The 14,715-nt window shown below is 29.8% G+C and overlaps 1 protein-coding gene across 14 annotated transcripts in view; it reads left to right on the top strand.

Annotated features, from left to right (window-relative positions):
• Window positions 1–13,818, top strand: part of LOC143225513 (synaptotagmin-1-like) — a 44,094-nt gene extending 30,276 nt beyond the window's left edge. For 3 of the 14 annotated variants that reach the window (XM_076455099.1, XM_076455095.1, XM_076455097.1), the window contains exons 8-10: window positions 1,123–1,256; window positions 3,707–3,911; window positions 7,841–13,818. In XM_076455099.1, coding sequence (XP_076311214.1) covers window positions 1,123–1,256; window positions 3,707–3,898 — 326 coding nt within the window. In that variant the 3' untranslated portion in view covers window positions 3,899–3,911; window positions 7,841–13,818. Of the gene's footprint in view, window positions 1–1,122; window positions 1,257–3,706; window positions 3,912–6,078; window positions 6,903–7,840 lie in introns of all 14 variants that reach the window. The other 11 variants (XM_076455100.1, XM_076455096.1, XM_076455101.1 and 8 more) reach the window with 8 other exon arrangements.
• The last annotated feature ends 897 nt before the right edge of the window (window positions 13,819–14,715 follow it).

Raw genomic sequence — 14,715 nt, 5'->3', positions numbered from 1 at the left:
CAACAACGAATAATCTAAGATACACAACTACATGTATTCCCTCGCTATTCGCGGGGGGTTACGTTCTTTACCCCCCCGCGAATAGCGAAAAACCGCGAATATTGGATGCAGTTTTAAAATTTCTATGTATGAGATTATATACGGTACTAAATGCTTCCCAGACACTTTCTAAAGACACTTACTCATTAATACAGTAATAATGTAGTAATATTGCATACAGTCATGTATTTCACTAATATAGTTATGATAATGTAAACACATTTTAATTTTGTACTGCAACAATATTTTAATCAAAAAGAAACGTACATAGTATAGTTACCCATACTGTATTACTGTACCGTAAAGTCATTTTCTATGCGTACAACACATGTATTAGAATTGACAGAAAGTGGAACAAATTTAAAGGCAAACTTAGACAGATAAATACAGTACGCACAGTTCAGGTAATAATAATACAGTACAGTACAATTCAGTAATAATTGTTCGATAAAGACGTCAATCGATAAAATTGCTTGAGAGAGTAAATACAGACATACCCTCGAAAAGCGCTTTTAGTCTCTATAACCTACAAAAACCCGGTTTACCGAGCATTCGTTTTTATGACGTTATGACGCTAGCCCGGTATACCGGCATACGATGCGATAGGGTTAAGAGCCTAACCCGCGAATATGCGGGGCTGCGAATGGGGAACCGCGAATAGGTGAGGGTGTACTGTATTTTGTTCTACTAGCTTATGTCAGTCAGCTCGCCATCTGGTGACAAGGATATTATTATTTTTTTCGAATATTACTCCTTTTGTTTTAGTAATAAACATGACATTAAAGATAAAATAAAAAATACAAACTTCACTATTTTAGTTTATCATAAACATATATAATTTTTTTCATGCATTAACATTACTTTTGCCTTTTTATTATGTTATTTTTATTGTAATATATTATATTACATCGGAATGATAAGTGCATTATAAGTACAATGTGCACTGATTAATTAAAATTATGAAGCAGATAGAAATAAAATGTATTTTAAGAAAAATGATATACAAATAGTTTTAATTGTTAGATTCATTAAAAAAAAACATAGGACAAATTTGTTGTCTGAGATTAATACCCATAATACTAGATCCTTATGTGAAGATTAGTATTCACCAAGGAAATCGACGCTTGAAGAAAAAGAAAACGACAATCAAGAAACGGACCCTTAACCCTTACTACAATGAATCTTTCACTTTCCAGGTCTCTTTTGAACAGATTCAGGTTAGGTGAAAAGGCATACTTTTCTTCAATAACTAAGTATGCTATTAATTTCTTGATGTTTTCAGTGACGTTTATGGTTCTTTGTTGTGGCATGCTTTCGTGTATGGAATAAAATAAGTTAATTAATTACAACTTTTCCAATGAGGAATCAGTAGGCCACTACAATGCAGAATATGGATCTTCACCGTCAGTGACTTGTTGCTAATAACAGTCCAGATCAGTTTTTTTTTGTTTTGTTTTATGCATATGTATAATTTATCGCTATTGGAAACTAGCTGCATTAAAAATTTAGACTTAGGAAGACTTTTTGAGCTGTTTTTCCAGTTCGTTGTGGCGTCTTTACGGTTCCTCATTGCGCGTGTATTCGAAGATAATTACACGATGAAAGGACCCTGAAAAATTCACATCTATTATTAAAACTCTAATTACATAATTTCTACCAAATATTTAGAGAAATTGAAGAGCAAAAATAATATGAACGTAATGAAATTTGAAAATAAAGTTTTTAAAATTACTAAATATATATATATCCGAATATTTAGAAATAAAGCTGTCCTTTTCTTCGAGTAATTTCTCACATCTTGAAATTTCTGAAAATCTTTCTTCTATCCTTATGAGTTTTTCCTTGCTCTTCTATTATTCTTTGGCTGATCTGTACTCTATCGCCGACACCTCTATGACGGTGGGCAATTTTTTCTCTACTTCCTCTACAACTTGCTTATTCACCTTTTCGTGCTGTCAAGTGCAGATCCGTATGAGAAAATAGCTATCATGGTGAACAGCAAAAGAATGAAGAAGAAAAAGACAAGCAATAAGAAGTGCACGTTCAATCCTTATTTTAATCATTTACGTTTGAAGTGACATTTGAGCAAATTCAGGTATAGCGTATTTCTAACTTTCTTTTCTCTCTCTCTCGAGCTTTTCATACTGGCTCTCTCTTTCCGAAAATGCCTCTGTTTAAATATTGTACACATTAAAGATAACAATTGAAAATGAAGTATAAACATGTATCTTTGTGTGTGTGTGTGTATATATATATAAAGTACTCTGTTGAAGATAATTATTCAGAATTTCCATATTAAGAAATTAATTGCTCTACGTGAAAATGTCTAGCTATAATTAACGCTTACTTTAATTTTTATTTATAATACTATATGAAAACTTTAGTAGGTGCTTTCTCTTGCTAGTGATATTCATAAAACACGTTTTTGAAATTGATTATTATTAGTTTAATTTATGGACGTATATGTATATATATATATACTGATTTCTCCAAGCTAGTTCCCTTGGCTGTGGTTTCGCTAGATAGTAAATAAAGACAGTGGGAATCTAGTTAATCCATTTATACACGTCACTAATTAGATGACGAGGCATTTGGCTACCTTAAGAGAGTCATAGTTACTCCCGCCGTTTAGATATATCTATACTACAGTTACAGTTCGAATACACAAGCTTTCCGCTGGCGTAACTCAAGTAAAAACACTAGCGTACTGACTTTACTTTATATAGTTACAGTTTGTTGTAAAATGTATGTGTACAGAGATATTTGTACTGCTTCATAACGAAACAGATTTTGAGGTTATCTAACAAAGTAGCTAGATTTAGCATCTAGGTTTTATTCTCTTTTCAGTGGTGTAGTTTAATTTCAAAGTATAAGGTTTTAATAATAATTTAATAAATTTTTCACTACCTTTTCCTTTATTGGTCAGTATTTTTAAAACTTGAAATTGTAAAAGAGAAAATTTTACTTATGTAAGTGAGGCTTGCCGAAATTGGAAGACTTAGCTTCCAAATAATTATTACTAGTGTATAGCCTGTGAAAAATGACGGGGCAAGTATTACCACCACATAGCATACCCTAACCCCACATTTTACAGCTAACTGAAATAAATAAACTTTGCGAAATCAAGCTTGATTGACAAAAAAGTATAAAAGCAGAAAATCCACTTATGAATAGGTGTGTTTACTCTTATGATACATTGTACACGCTTGGTTCTAGGCCAGTTGATCCCTCACTGTGACTTTATTTTAGACTTGTTTTATCTACACTCACTATACTTAAATGGTTTTACGGCACCCCCTCACAATCTCCTTGCATACCCGTCACTAAATTCATAATGGGCAGACAGTATTCGAAGTATTCTATCTGGATAAATGAATTTTAACTTTTTGACTTGTATTTCCAGAAACAAAGTATGATGTGACGTGATACACACCAGGTTTTATATAGGTAAAATTCTACCGAATACTCAACTATTTTTTACTTATATTCTAGTTTTTAAAGAAATTCCTTTGTCCAAAATAGAATGTGACTGAATAATCTTGTATATTGATTGCTCTTCAGCTTTTAATTAGTGCCTTATTTTATTGTTTATTGATTTTGTAATTTTGATAGCATCACACTGAATATTTACATTTATTTATGTATATTCAACTGCACTGATTTACAGAAAGTCCATTTAGTAGTGACAGTAGTGGATTACGATCGGATTGGAACTTCTGAGCCAATAGGAAAAGTTGTCCTGGGATGTAACGCAACGGGTACTGAGCTACGTCATTGGATGGATATGTTGTCGTCTCCTCGTCGTCCTATTGCCCAGTGGCATTCATTGAAGGATCCAGTGGATGGCGGAGAAAATTGAAAGTAAACAGCATGTATGCATTATTGAATAATTAGTAAAAGCTGAAACCATTTATATGTTGTAAAGTTTAAAAATTGAATTAGCTGGCAACCCTATTCGTCCAGTTATCTCTTTTACGGGCATTTATACATTAATTTTGTTTTTGCATCACTCTGAATGAGACTACCATAAAGAATATGATGATTAACATTTTTATCTGTACTAATCTCTTTTTTTTGTGTGTGTTTCACCTGAATTATAGCTTACACGGATAGTGGTCTAAGCAACCTGTTCAGACATATTTATATTTTACATTTAGCCATCTGTAATTTTTCGTAATTTTGAACTTTGTTACTGCATCATCAGTATCTTCTGTGCAGAGTGGATGCTCTTAAATGAATAACGTGACTGACTGTCACTTTTTAATGCATTCACATTGAAATATGGAAGCATGTTTGATATTACGGGGTCTTGAAATTCTGCTCCTCGGATCTCCAGTTTGATAATTTCGATCATTAAGTCACACTTGAATTTTTAGTATAATTTAACCTTTTAGAAATGTTACAAAACTTGGGACTCAGATTACTGAAAAACGTTGATTTAAATCTAGAAAAACAACAAAAATAAAAAAGGTGTCAAGGAGTAAATGGAGGAAAAGAAAATTATTAACTAAACTGTTTTAGCTACAGAGCTTTTTAAGTTTTCGGGGAGTTGTATTGACATGAAGTTGGTTTCAAGGTAAAAAAATCATTTAGTCTGAAACAATGTTAATCAAATATGGGATAAAAATGATATCTAAAACAGAAGGAAAGATGCAAGATCATTACTGACAAAGTGCTGCTAAAACCTCAAAGCAAAATGTTACCAGAATCCGAAAGAAAGTGTGAGATATATCTGGAAAAAAAATCTATAATACTCATAAGAAGTTTTTTTTTTGTTTAAAATGTGACAGAAAAAGCTAGAAAATTTGGGGTAAAGATGTAACTAAATATAGAAGATAACACTGTGTAACAAAATTTTTATTTTTCCTGGGAAGAAAGTGTTATTTTACAATTGATTATGCCTAAAGTAAATGGAAAAAAAACATTTTTTTCTTCAAACTTTGCTTTTGTGATCTGGGTAGGAAATTTTCAAATATACCCATTTTCCAGGTAGATTCAGAGCTGAGTAGCTGATAGAGATTTTTCTCGAACTTATAAGAATTTTCAAGAACTTTCTAGAATGTTGTAGAACTTAAGAGAACTTTCAAGAACCTTTTAGAGTTTTCTAGAACTTTCCATAGTAATATATGTACAGGGGCTCACCACTCACCACCTTAGTTTAGTTCTAGCTGCCTAAGTGAACACATAGACCTATCTGATTTTATCAGTAATGGCATCAAGAAGCTGGAAGCATTCTCCAGACGCATTCTGCTATGTATGTAGCCAATTTATCAAGATAAGAGCGTAAAAGTACTCTGTGACAGCATCTGCTAAAATGTGTGAAGCCAAAAAGGCATATTTCAGCATGCCTGTCGGGGATCAAGACAACCCTGGACACCTTGTTACAGCTCTTGATGAGGAGTTTGCATCCTTCAAGTATCTTCGAGACTTCTTCTCTAAGTTGTCTCAGACAAAGGTCAAAGCTAGCGTCTTCGTTGGACCACAAACAAAGAAGATCCTGGAGTGCACAGAATTCCCCGAGAATCTCAGTAGGAAAAAAAAAAAGAGCTTGGGGCAGCTTTTTCGCAGTGGTTCAGGACTTCTTGGGCAATCACAAGGCCGAAAATTATGTGGAACTGGTTGAGGCTCTGGTGAAGAACTACGGCAAAATGGGCTGCAGGATGTTCCTGAAAGTCCATATCCTTGATGCTTATCTTGATAAATTCAAGGAGAACATGGGAGCATACTCAGAGGAGCAAGACAAGCGCTTCCATCAACATATACTGGACTTTGAACGCCGCTACCAAGGAGCGTATAACGAAAACATGATGTGAGACTATATTTTGGGGCTGATACGTGAAAGTGATTTACATTATAGTCGCAAATCTCGAAAAACTACTCACTTCTCAACATTTTTGTTCATTTTTATATAACGTTAATATAAATACATGTAAATCTTGATTCATATGTTGTTTTATTCAGACCTTATGTAAATGAAAATGTGCAAATTTGCCCGTTTTTACATAGAAAATATGTTAATTTCTATATTTCATTATCTAGGTCACAGAAGCGACGTTTGAAGGGAATAATGGCCATTTTCTGTACTTTTACAACATATGGAATTAAGAAATAACATATACTATCCAGGAACAAAATTTGTGTTACATAATGTAATATTATACACATTTTTGATTGGGGTGAGAAAGTGAAAAAGCAAGAAGTGACAAGAGCAAAGATAAAGATGAAGATGCATTTTGGTTAAAAACTAACAATAAAATATTAAATAATTAAATGTAAGAAATAAATGTATCGAAGAAAAGTGGTGTTAAATAGACTATGGAGAAATAATTATGAATACCTATGTATATGAAAAAAAAAAGTATTAATTAGACTTGGGAGAAAAATTATAATTACTTTCACATATGGAGAAAGTGTTAGTTAGTCCTAGGATAAAATTGTAATAACTTCTATACATAGGAAAAAATGTTAGTTGGACTTGGGAGAAATACATATAATTACTGTGATGTATGAGACAAAATTTTAAGTAAATCTATAGGAAAAGTTAGATATACTACTGAGAGAAACATGGGTAGAGCCGAGAGGGAGAGTTAAGCATGCTGTGGAAAAAAGATATACAAGATGGAAGAAAGCAGCAAGACTGCTTAATTGGTGAATGAACATAAACTAAGAAGTGTATATTATAAACTAAATATTCTTTGTTTGATGTTAAGTATAAAACCTGTGTTATGCTCACCTTGAGTATCAAAACCTGGTTTCTAGCATTGCATGTCCATAGACTTACTGTGCCATTGGGGGGGTTAAAGCCAAGTATCCATATGAATGTCTTAGCATCATCTTCTTACTACAATGGACATAGCATGAATGTAAGTATATATGTATGTAATAAAAAAAACTCTTGTGCTGTTTTTTGAATAGCATTACAAGCAACATTCAAAAATTCACACTTTGGGTATTCAAGATTCAGGCAATTAGAAAAGTAACTGTGATGTATGGAACAACCATTTGTTTATAATAGAATACAATTTTAAACAAAAGTACTTTTCTCACAAAAAGAACACAATTTTCATTAAGACTGTATATGAGTGTTTGATTATATCTTTATTTAAGTAATTTTTAAATGTAGTATTCAGAAACAGAAGTTCTTAAAAACTTTTTTTTGCAATGAAAGGTAACACTTTTGACATATATTTTGTTTATAATAGAATACAATTTTAAACAAAAGTACTTTTCTCACAAAAAGAACACAATTTTCATTAAGACTGTATATGAGTGTTTGATTATATCTTTATTTAAGTAATTTTTAAATGTAGTATTCAGAAACAGAAGTTCTTAAAAACTTTTTTTTGCAATGAAAGGTAACACTTTTGACATATAATTATGTCACTATAGTTTATGTGAGTAAAATGTTTAAAAATTTGAGCTCTATAGATTGAATCATTTTGATGCAGTGAGTTACACGTGACCAAAGATAACAATCTGAACACTTTTGCTATATAGTACTTCCTGGAAAAAAAAAAATTGTTTAGAAAGTGTTCACTTTTTCATTTTTTTTTCAATGAGGTATGAATTATTACTAACAAAATCAGCCATATATAGGGCATGATTTTTACTAGTTAGTAATAAGCTGTAATGAACATGAATTAAGCAGTGTAATCTATAAACCAAAGTATTCAATATAACATGTTTTAACATCATTAGAAATAAGTTTTAGTAAATATAAATTAAGCAATGTAGATCATAAACAAAAATATTTCAAATGAAGTTCTTTAACACTCTTTGTAATAGGTTGTTTTTGTTTCAGATTACAAATAAAACAAGAATTTGTCATATGGAAGAAGATGATGTTGGAAAGTATATATATATTTACATATACATGTATGTATGAGTTCTCTGCTATACACTATTGAAATATGTGTGCAACTATGTAATTCTATAAAAATTATAATTATTTTTTTGCTAAACTGTGTGTGTGCCAAATATCAATGAAGTTGAAGTGCATTTTTTGCAACAGTATTTATCAGTACATTTTTGTAGGTGCATAATGATTATTGATTATAATTTAATTAGAGTTTATGATTGGAATGCTTTAGTAATTTTGACAATGAACTCTGAACCCAAGACAAAGAAGTATTTAAATATGTTATAATTTCAAAAAGCCTAGAATATACACTATTTACCAGAGAAAAATGCTTGACTTGATCAGAAAAATGAGAACATTTTCAGAGAATTTGTTTGGTATCCAGAAAATAATCATGTTATATCTTTAAGATATTTCTAATTTTCAGAAAAAGGTATGACAGACTAAAATACTTGTTATGTTATCAGGAAGTCACTTCTGACATTGTACATATTTTAAATTCATTGTGACCATGTCATCCAATATGGAAGGCTTAATTTTATGCACATTACAATAGGAACATTCACATATATATTTATATAAATATATTTCTACTGTACAAATTAAGATATTTTTTATTGATAGTTCAAAATTGAATTATACTTTCTATTACAAAACGAAATACTGGAATTACAGGGTCTAATATATAATGAATTCTACAGTAAGTCACTTAAAAGTATTTTATTTTTTTAAGTTGGTAATTTGTATTCAAATATTATAGTTATTGTTAACTTAGTCGTAGTTGAAGAATAACAACATACAAGTGTAGAATATTATACTAGTAGTTAGGAATAGAGTGTTGGTGAAATGATAGTTCACTTGTTGTTATTTAAGTACAGAATATAAAACAGTACTGAAATATTGCATAATTAGTAATGTAACATAATAGTGTTTCCTAGAAGATAATTCACAGATTAAAATTAATGTTATTAGATAATCTGCTCAGTAGTGTAATGCTACACAAAATTTAACATTTTGTAAAAACTGAAAACACAAAATACAAGTGTATCATTGTACTTAAGTTGGTGCAGTGTGTAGTATATACAATTTTCTGTTCTGATAGACTGAACAACACATTTGTGTATTGTATATAACCAAATATGATTTTAGAAAGTGACTAAAAACTTTTTCTATAGTAATGACAAATTAATAAGGTTAATAAATTCAATAGTATAAATGGTATTTAGAAAATTCTAAAAAAAAAAAAGAACTCTTAAAGATGCATTAAAAATATAATTCTTGGCTACTGAAAGGGACTCCACCCAGAATATTTTGGGCTTTTTAATTCATATATAAATATATAATTTACATGTCTCACTCTTTATTTTGGTATTTTTAGGTTAAATCATTCTTGAGATTCATATTCGTTCCTTGGAAGTTTTTCATATCAGATATCATTTCACCAGTTTTTAATAAAAAGATTTACTTTTTGTATGATTTCTAATGTGCTTTGTTTTCGTTAATGAAAAGAAGTTACACAAAATATTTTATTGAAAACAAACTTTACGATTTGTGTAAGTGAGAAAATGCTTGTGTTATTGATAGCATCTGAACTTGTTTAAAATATTCTATACTAAGTTTCTTGCATATTTTATTTTTATATTTTATTAGAGAAGATGTGGTCTAGATATTTCTGTAAACATGTTGTTTGCACTAATATGATTATCTGACATATTTTGTTTCTACTTATATCTATAGCTCTGACAAAATTTAATAAAATCTAGTTTGTGAAGCTATGGCATTTCTGAATTCATATGGTATGCTAAAATTATATTAAGATATTAACTTACATATATATTAAGAATGATATACTAATGTAGTTGATTGTATAGAGAAGTTCATCGAATGCTACCTATGATTGTTCATTGAGGAGATTCAGCAACAAAATATCTGCTAGCTGTTGAGCTATCAACTGGCCTAAAGAGTACTGGTATTGAAGTAAATGTCTCGTCTCTAGTGGCAGGCAATAAACAAAAGTGTTATCTCAATACTTTGAAGTTACTTTTTTCTGAAACTCTTTATGATAATATAAAAAGTATAACATGTTCCATTACATGTTTTAGCCTAAAGACTTTATAAACGGTGTTGTATATTCTCTAGAAAAAAATTACCATACTCTTTATGAAAGCTGTTATATTGTTCCAACATATGGTTTTATTTGTACTTCTAAGGCCTCTTTCATTTTTCTTATGATCTTATGTTCTTTTTCTTTATAGTCCTATGTTCTCCACACTTTCATTATATAGCTTTATTTTCTCTGATGATATAATATTTGATTTTATGTTTTTTTGATATATCACCTTTTTATTTGTTTTATACTATTCATATGTGACGTTATCTTCTTATGTTATATTATTTCTTTTATTTTTTCCCTTCATCAATTACATAATCTTGATTAACTGTTGTTTTATACTTATTTTTTTACGTGGTATTATGATCTTTGTGTTTACTACGTTTATTCATGACTTCATCTTCGTTACCAGTCATTTTACCCTTCGTCTATGTTCTTTACTTATGTTTTTGTCCTTTTTCTTGTGTGTTTGTTTTCTTGAGGTCATCTTTAACAACTATTTCTTGGTGTTGTATTAATACAAGAAACAAAAGCAACTCACAAACACATTTTTTTATTTTACCAACATATGCAGACTATTACTAATTATAATCCATATCAAAGATCTGATATCCTTTTGTCATTAATTTTTCAAAAAAATGCTTGTTTAGAAAAGAGTTAAAGCAAAGTTAAAGTTTGGAAGAGGGAAGTTAACATGAAAGAAAGTTAAGAAACTGAAGTTAAGGGAGGTTAATTATTTGCATATCCTGTACGTGATACTAACAATTTTAGTGGAGATAACTGGAACCATTAACCAAGCGATTTACGTTACTGCAAAATTGTTTAAGAGGTGAGACTAATTCTACAAAGTAGCTCAGAATATATTACGTTTATCAACAGAGTAGAACATGCGATTTCATATCAGACACTCTCATATGTATTATAAAGTTACATATACGAATTTCATATGCATTTTATTCAACATTAAATAAGAACAAAATCAGCGTATTTTCTTACCCTACCTTATATGTATAGTCTTATGTTTAATTAACAGATATTTTCACATTTTTTACAAGATTACAAAGTTGAGTTTTTATTGTTATGAACGTTTACTAGTTCTCAAAAACATCTAATTATATAACACGTTCAGTAAAATATAATTGTCTTAGGAGTAAGACTAAAGTGTAAAAATATTTTTGTTACAACTTATTTTGCTTCTAAAGCAAACACGACGATAAAGTCGTTCTTAGTTGTTTTGAAAGATCTTCAATGCCTTAGAAAGATAATATATTTTGAATCGTATATCCCTAAACTGAATTATCCTAAATGTTTCTAAGTTGTATTTAACAAATGTATTTCACAACTACGTACAAATATTTCGTTTAATGAGAGATGTCTCAAATATGTTTGAAAATCGAAATAAATCCTGACATACACAGGTTTGATTAAATAATTCACCTTCTTATAAGAAAATAATCTTAGGTACATTAAAATGCCTAATACCACTGATCGACTATGACATTGTTTATTTAACCTATTTTATTAAAAGTACGTACTAAAAGTGATACTGTAGTACAAAAAATTAATGTATACCTTTTTTATGCATAGATTTCATGAGACATCTTTATTGCACGAACGTATGGCACCGTATTTTGTTTTTGTGGTAAAGCAAGTGATTAATAAAGTAAAGTTTACTTATCTTAGAGAAGTGTTAATATAAAACAAATACACTGTTAATAATTTAGCTAATTCATGAAATGCTGATGAAATAAATTCGGTTAAAGCACTGAATATGGGGATTTATAGATTTGATTTTTCAAACATACATGACATGCCGACAGCAAGTGGCAATCTGTGAAAAAGTCGAGAGTTAATTTGGAAAAACTAGCGTTATTACTATGACAGTTATGAAAGTCTTGTTTTAATTAAGAAACTGTTGTATGAAAAAATGTTGTTGTTGTTATAACAGTAATAAATATTACATTTTAATAAAGAAGTATGAGGTATCTAACAAGATTGATAAATTTATGTAATGTAAATATTCCCGTGTATTGTAGACTGTATATTGTTTCACTCAGCTGCTAGCTAATTGTTGAAAATGTTATTTCTTTGTATTATTTTAACAGGTTACATGTATGATCCACAAAGTGTATACAGATAGACGTATACTTTTGTACAAGATAGTCATACTAACGAAAATGATATTGTATTTACTGTATCCCATATGATTGTAAGAAAGGTACGGTGTTAATATTGCTTGTTTTGTAAAGAAAATAATGTCACAAGTAGTTCTGAGAGACCTTACATCATTTTAAGGATGAATTGGAAAATGAAATATTTTCGAAAAATATTGTCCACATAAATAGTCCATTGAAGGATGTAACTTACTGGTAGACCTTTAAACGAGTTGGAGTTTGGATGATTTATATATACGTAAAAAAATCTGTTTACGTGGTGAGAAAAATTTTGTGTTATGAATTTGCTTTATGATATATTAAGTGCTAAAATTTATAACGTTTCTGAGATGTTACTTTTCTAGTCTAGTCTGTGCGAGCTGAACATGAACCGAAGTCGATTTAGTGATAAAATTCAAAGGATAAATATTAGTATTAATGCTTAAATTAAAAAATTATTACGGTTTTACTTCGTATTAATTGTGATACCACTATCCATCTATCTATTCAATAGTTTTTCTTATTTGAATTATTACTATCGCAATTGATTCCTCCCCCTCAGAAAACGGGATAAATTGGATATCTAGATTTTTTAAAATTAAAACAATATACGTAACACATTTGAATTCCTTGTGACTACTCGAGGTTTGAGCTTGATGAATAAACCTCTGGAATAAAAGTACGAAGTTGATTTGAAGATTTACCTGTAACTTTCAAGAATAAGAGCTGTTTTATATTGGAAAGAAAGTAGTGGTGCTCAACTAAAGCGAATGAGAAATGCTGTATGTACTGTCCAAAATGTTTAATGAGATTTGAATTTCGAATTTTCTTATCCTGTTTTAATGTCATTCCAATTAGATGTTTCATTTTTTTTTCTTATGATGATTATGCACACAAACATTCATACTATTTTGTAATTGGACGCTGTTTCAGTTTCTAAATATATAGAAAAAATATCATTCATAAGTTTGTTGAAATAGCCATTCTAGTGTCCAAATATGTAATTATAAATTCTGGAATGAGTGTAAGTTATTTATTTATTATATGTATATTTTGTACTTAATCTAATTTAATACAGTGAAATCATCTTTCCTTGTAACTTTGCTGAGTACCATTGAATATTAATTGAGCTTTATTTCGATCATAATTTAAGCATTTCCAAAGTTAAGCATTTGACCGTATAATGCATATATTTTATTCTTAATTGAAAACTGAAATCGACAGTTTAATGTGTATAATTTATAAAAAAAATATTTTTAGGTCAGAAAATTATATATGTTCTAAAAATGTCCTTTTTGTGCAAGTATGTTTTTCGACTTAATACTACACAACTAAATATTTCTGATGTTATTGTTGCCTTTTACTAATAATCCGACGTTGCTTGTGGTTTCAGTTGTATTACAAGCATTTTAGTCATTAAATAAAACACTATTTTCTGTGTAAGTTAATCTTACAGAACTAGAGTTTACATTATAATTATTGCATTTTAAAGCATAAAATTAAAAAATATATAAATTATAGGTTTTGCTGTTACTATTACCTTACTATGAATGTGTTCACTGCCTCATTTAAAGTTGTATTAAGTTTGTAAATAACTATATTACTAGTTGTGATCCGCGTTTATGTAACAATGCAGATAATAAATAGTACTGTTACCGGCTATCTGCTTTGATTGATATCGACCCATGTAATACAAGGCTAGTTCGCTCTTATTACTTTCTTCATGGAACTTAAAGGGTAATCTGTCTCCAAAAATATCCTCTTAGGTGACATAAAAAAAGGTAGTTTTTCTTAGATTTTGTGGTCGATTTACGTTTCAGTTCATGACTACGTTTGTTTAACCTTGGCGACAATACCTTTATATATGCAAAAACGGCTCGTTTGGGTTGAGAAAATATTTTACACAGAAGGTCGAAACGTTGTTCGCTCTTCTATGTAAAATATTTTCTCAACCCAAACGAGCCGTTTTTGCATATAAATTTCTCAACAAGTGGGTTTCTCGACATCACTGGATACCTTTATATGTCGCTCAGTTCTTTTTCTAAGCCATAGGAGTGACTTATTTGTATCAAAACAAATTACTAAGTAACAATAAATAAAGTATTTTATAAATGGCGGAAAATCGCAACATATTTAATAAATATCCCAGTGGTACTATCTTTAAAGCAGACTGCGCTTAATAAAAAAACTCGTAAATATATAACAGTTTAAAATGAGCACGCGGCTGCAGTCAGGGTCCAACAGTAAAAACATAATGTATTCACAATAATAACACTTAGAAATAAGTTCAACACAGTTAATAAACGTGTCTGGCCAGAACTTCACATCATATTAATAAATAATTTATTATAAATATTAATAAATAAATAATAATGGAATTAGGATGAAGAACCAAAAAGAAGGAAACCTAATTCACCCCCTCTAAAAACAGTATTAAATACAGTATTCAAACAATTCCTTTCGACATGAATAACAATATCAAGTGAAAAACAGCAATAACATTCTCGTGACTCCCTTTGTCCCTTTGTTAGGCTTTTGAAGGGTATAGTTATTCA

This window comes from Tachypleus tridentatus, chromosome 9 (assembly GCF_004210375.1).
Source record: "Tachypleus tridentatus isolate NWPU-2018 chromosome 9, ASM421037v1, whole genome shotgun sequence".
Classification (NCBI taxonomy): domain Eukaryota; kingdom Metazoa; phylum Arthropoda; class Merostomata; order Xiphosura; family Limulidae; genus Tachypleus; species Tachypleus tridentatus.
The sequence above is the reverse complement of the archived record's forward strand: the minus strand, read 5'-3'. Positions and strand labels throughout refer to the sequence as shown.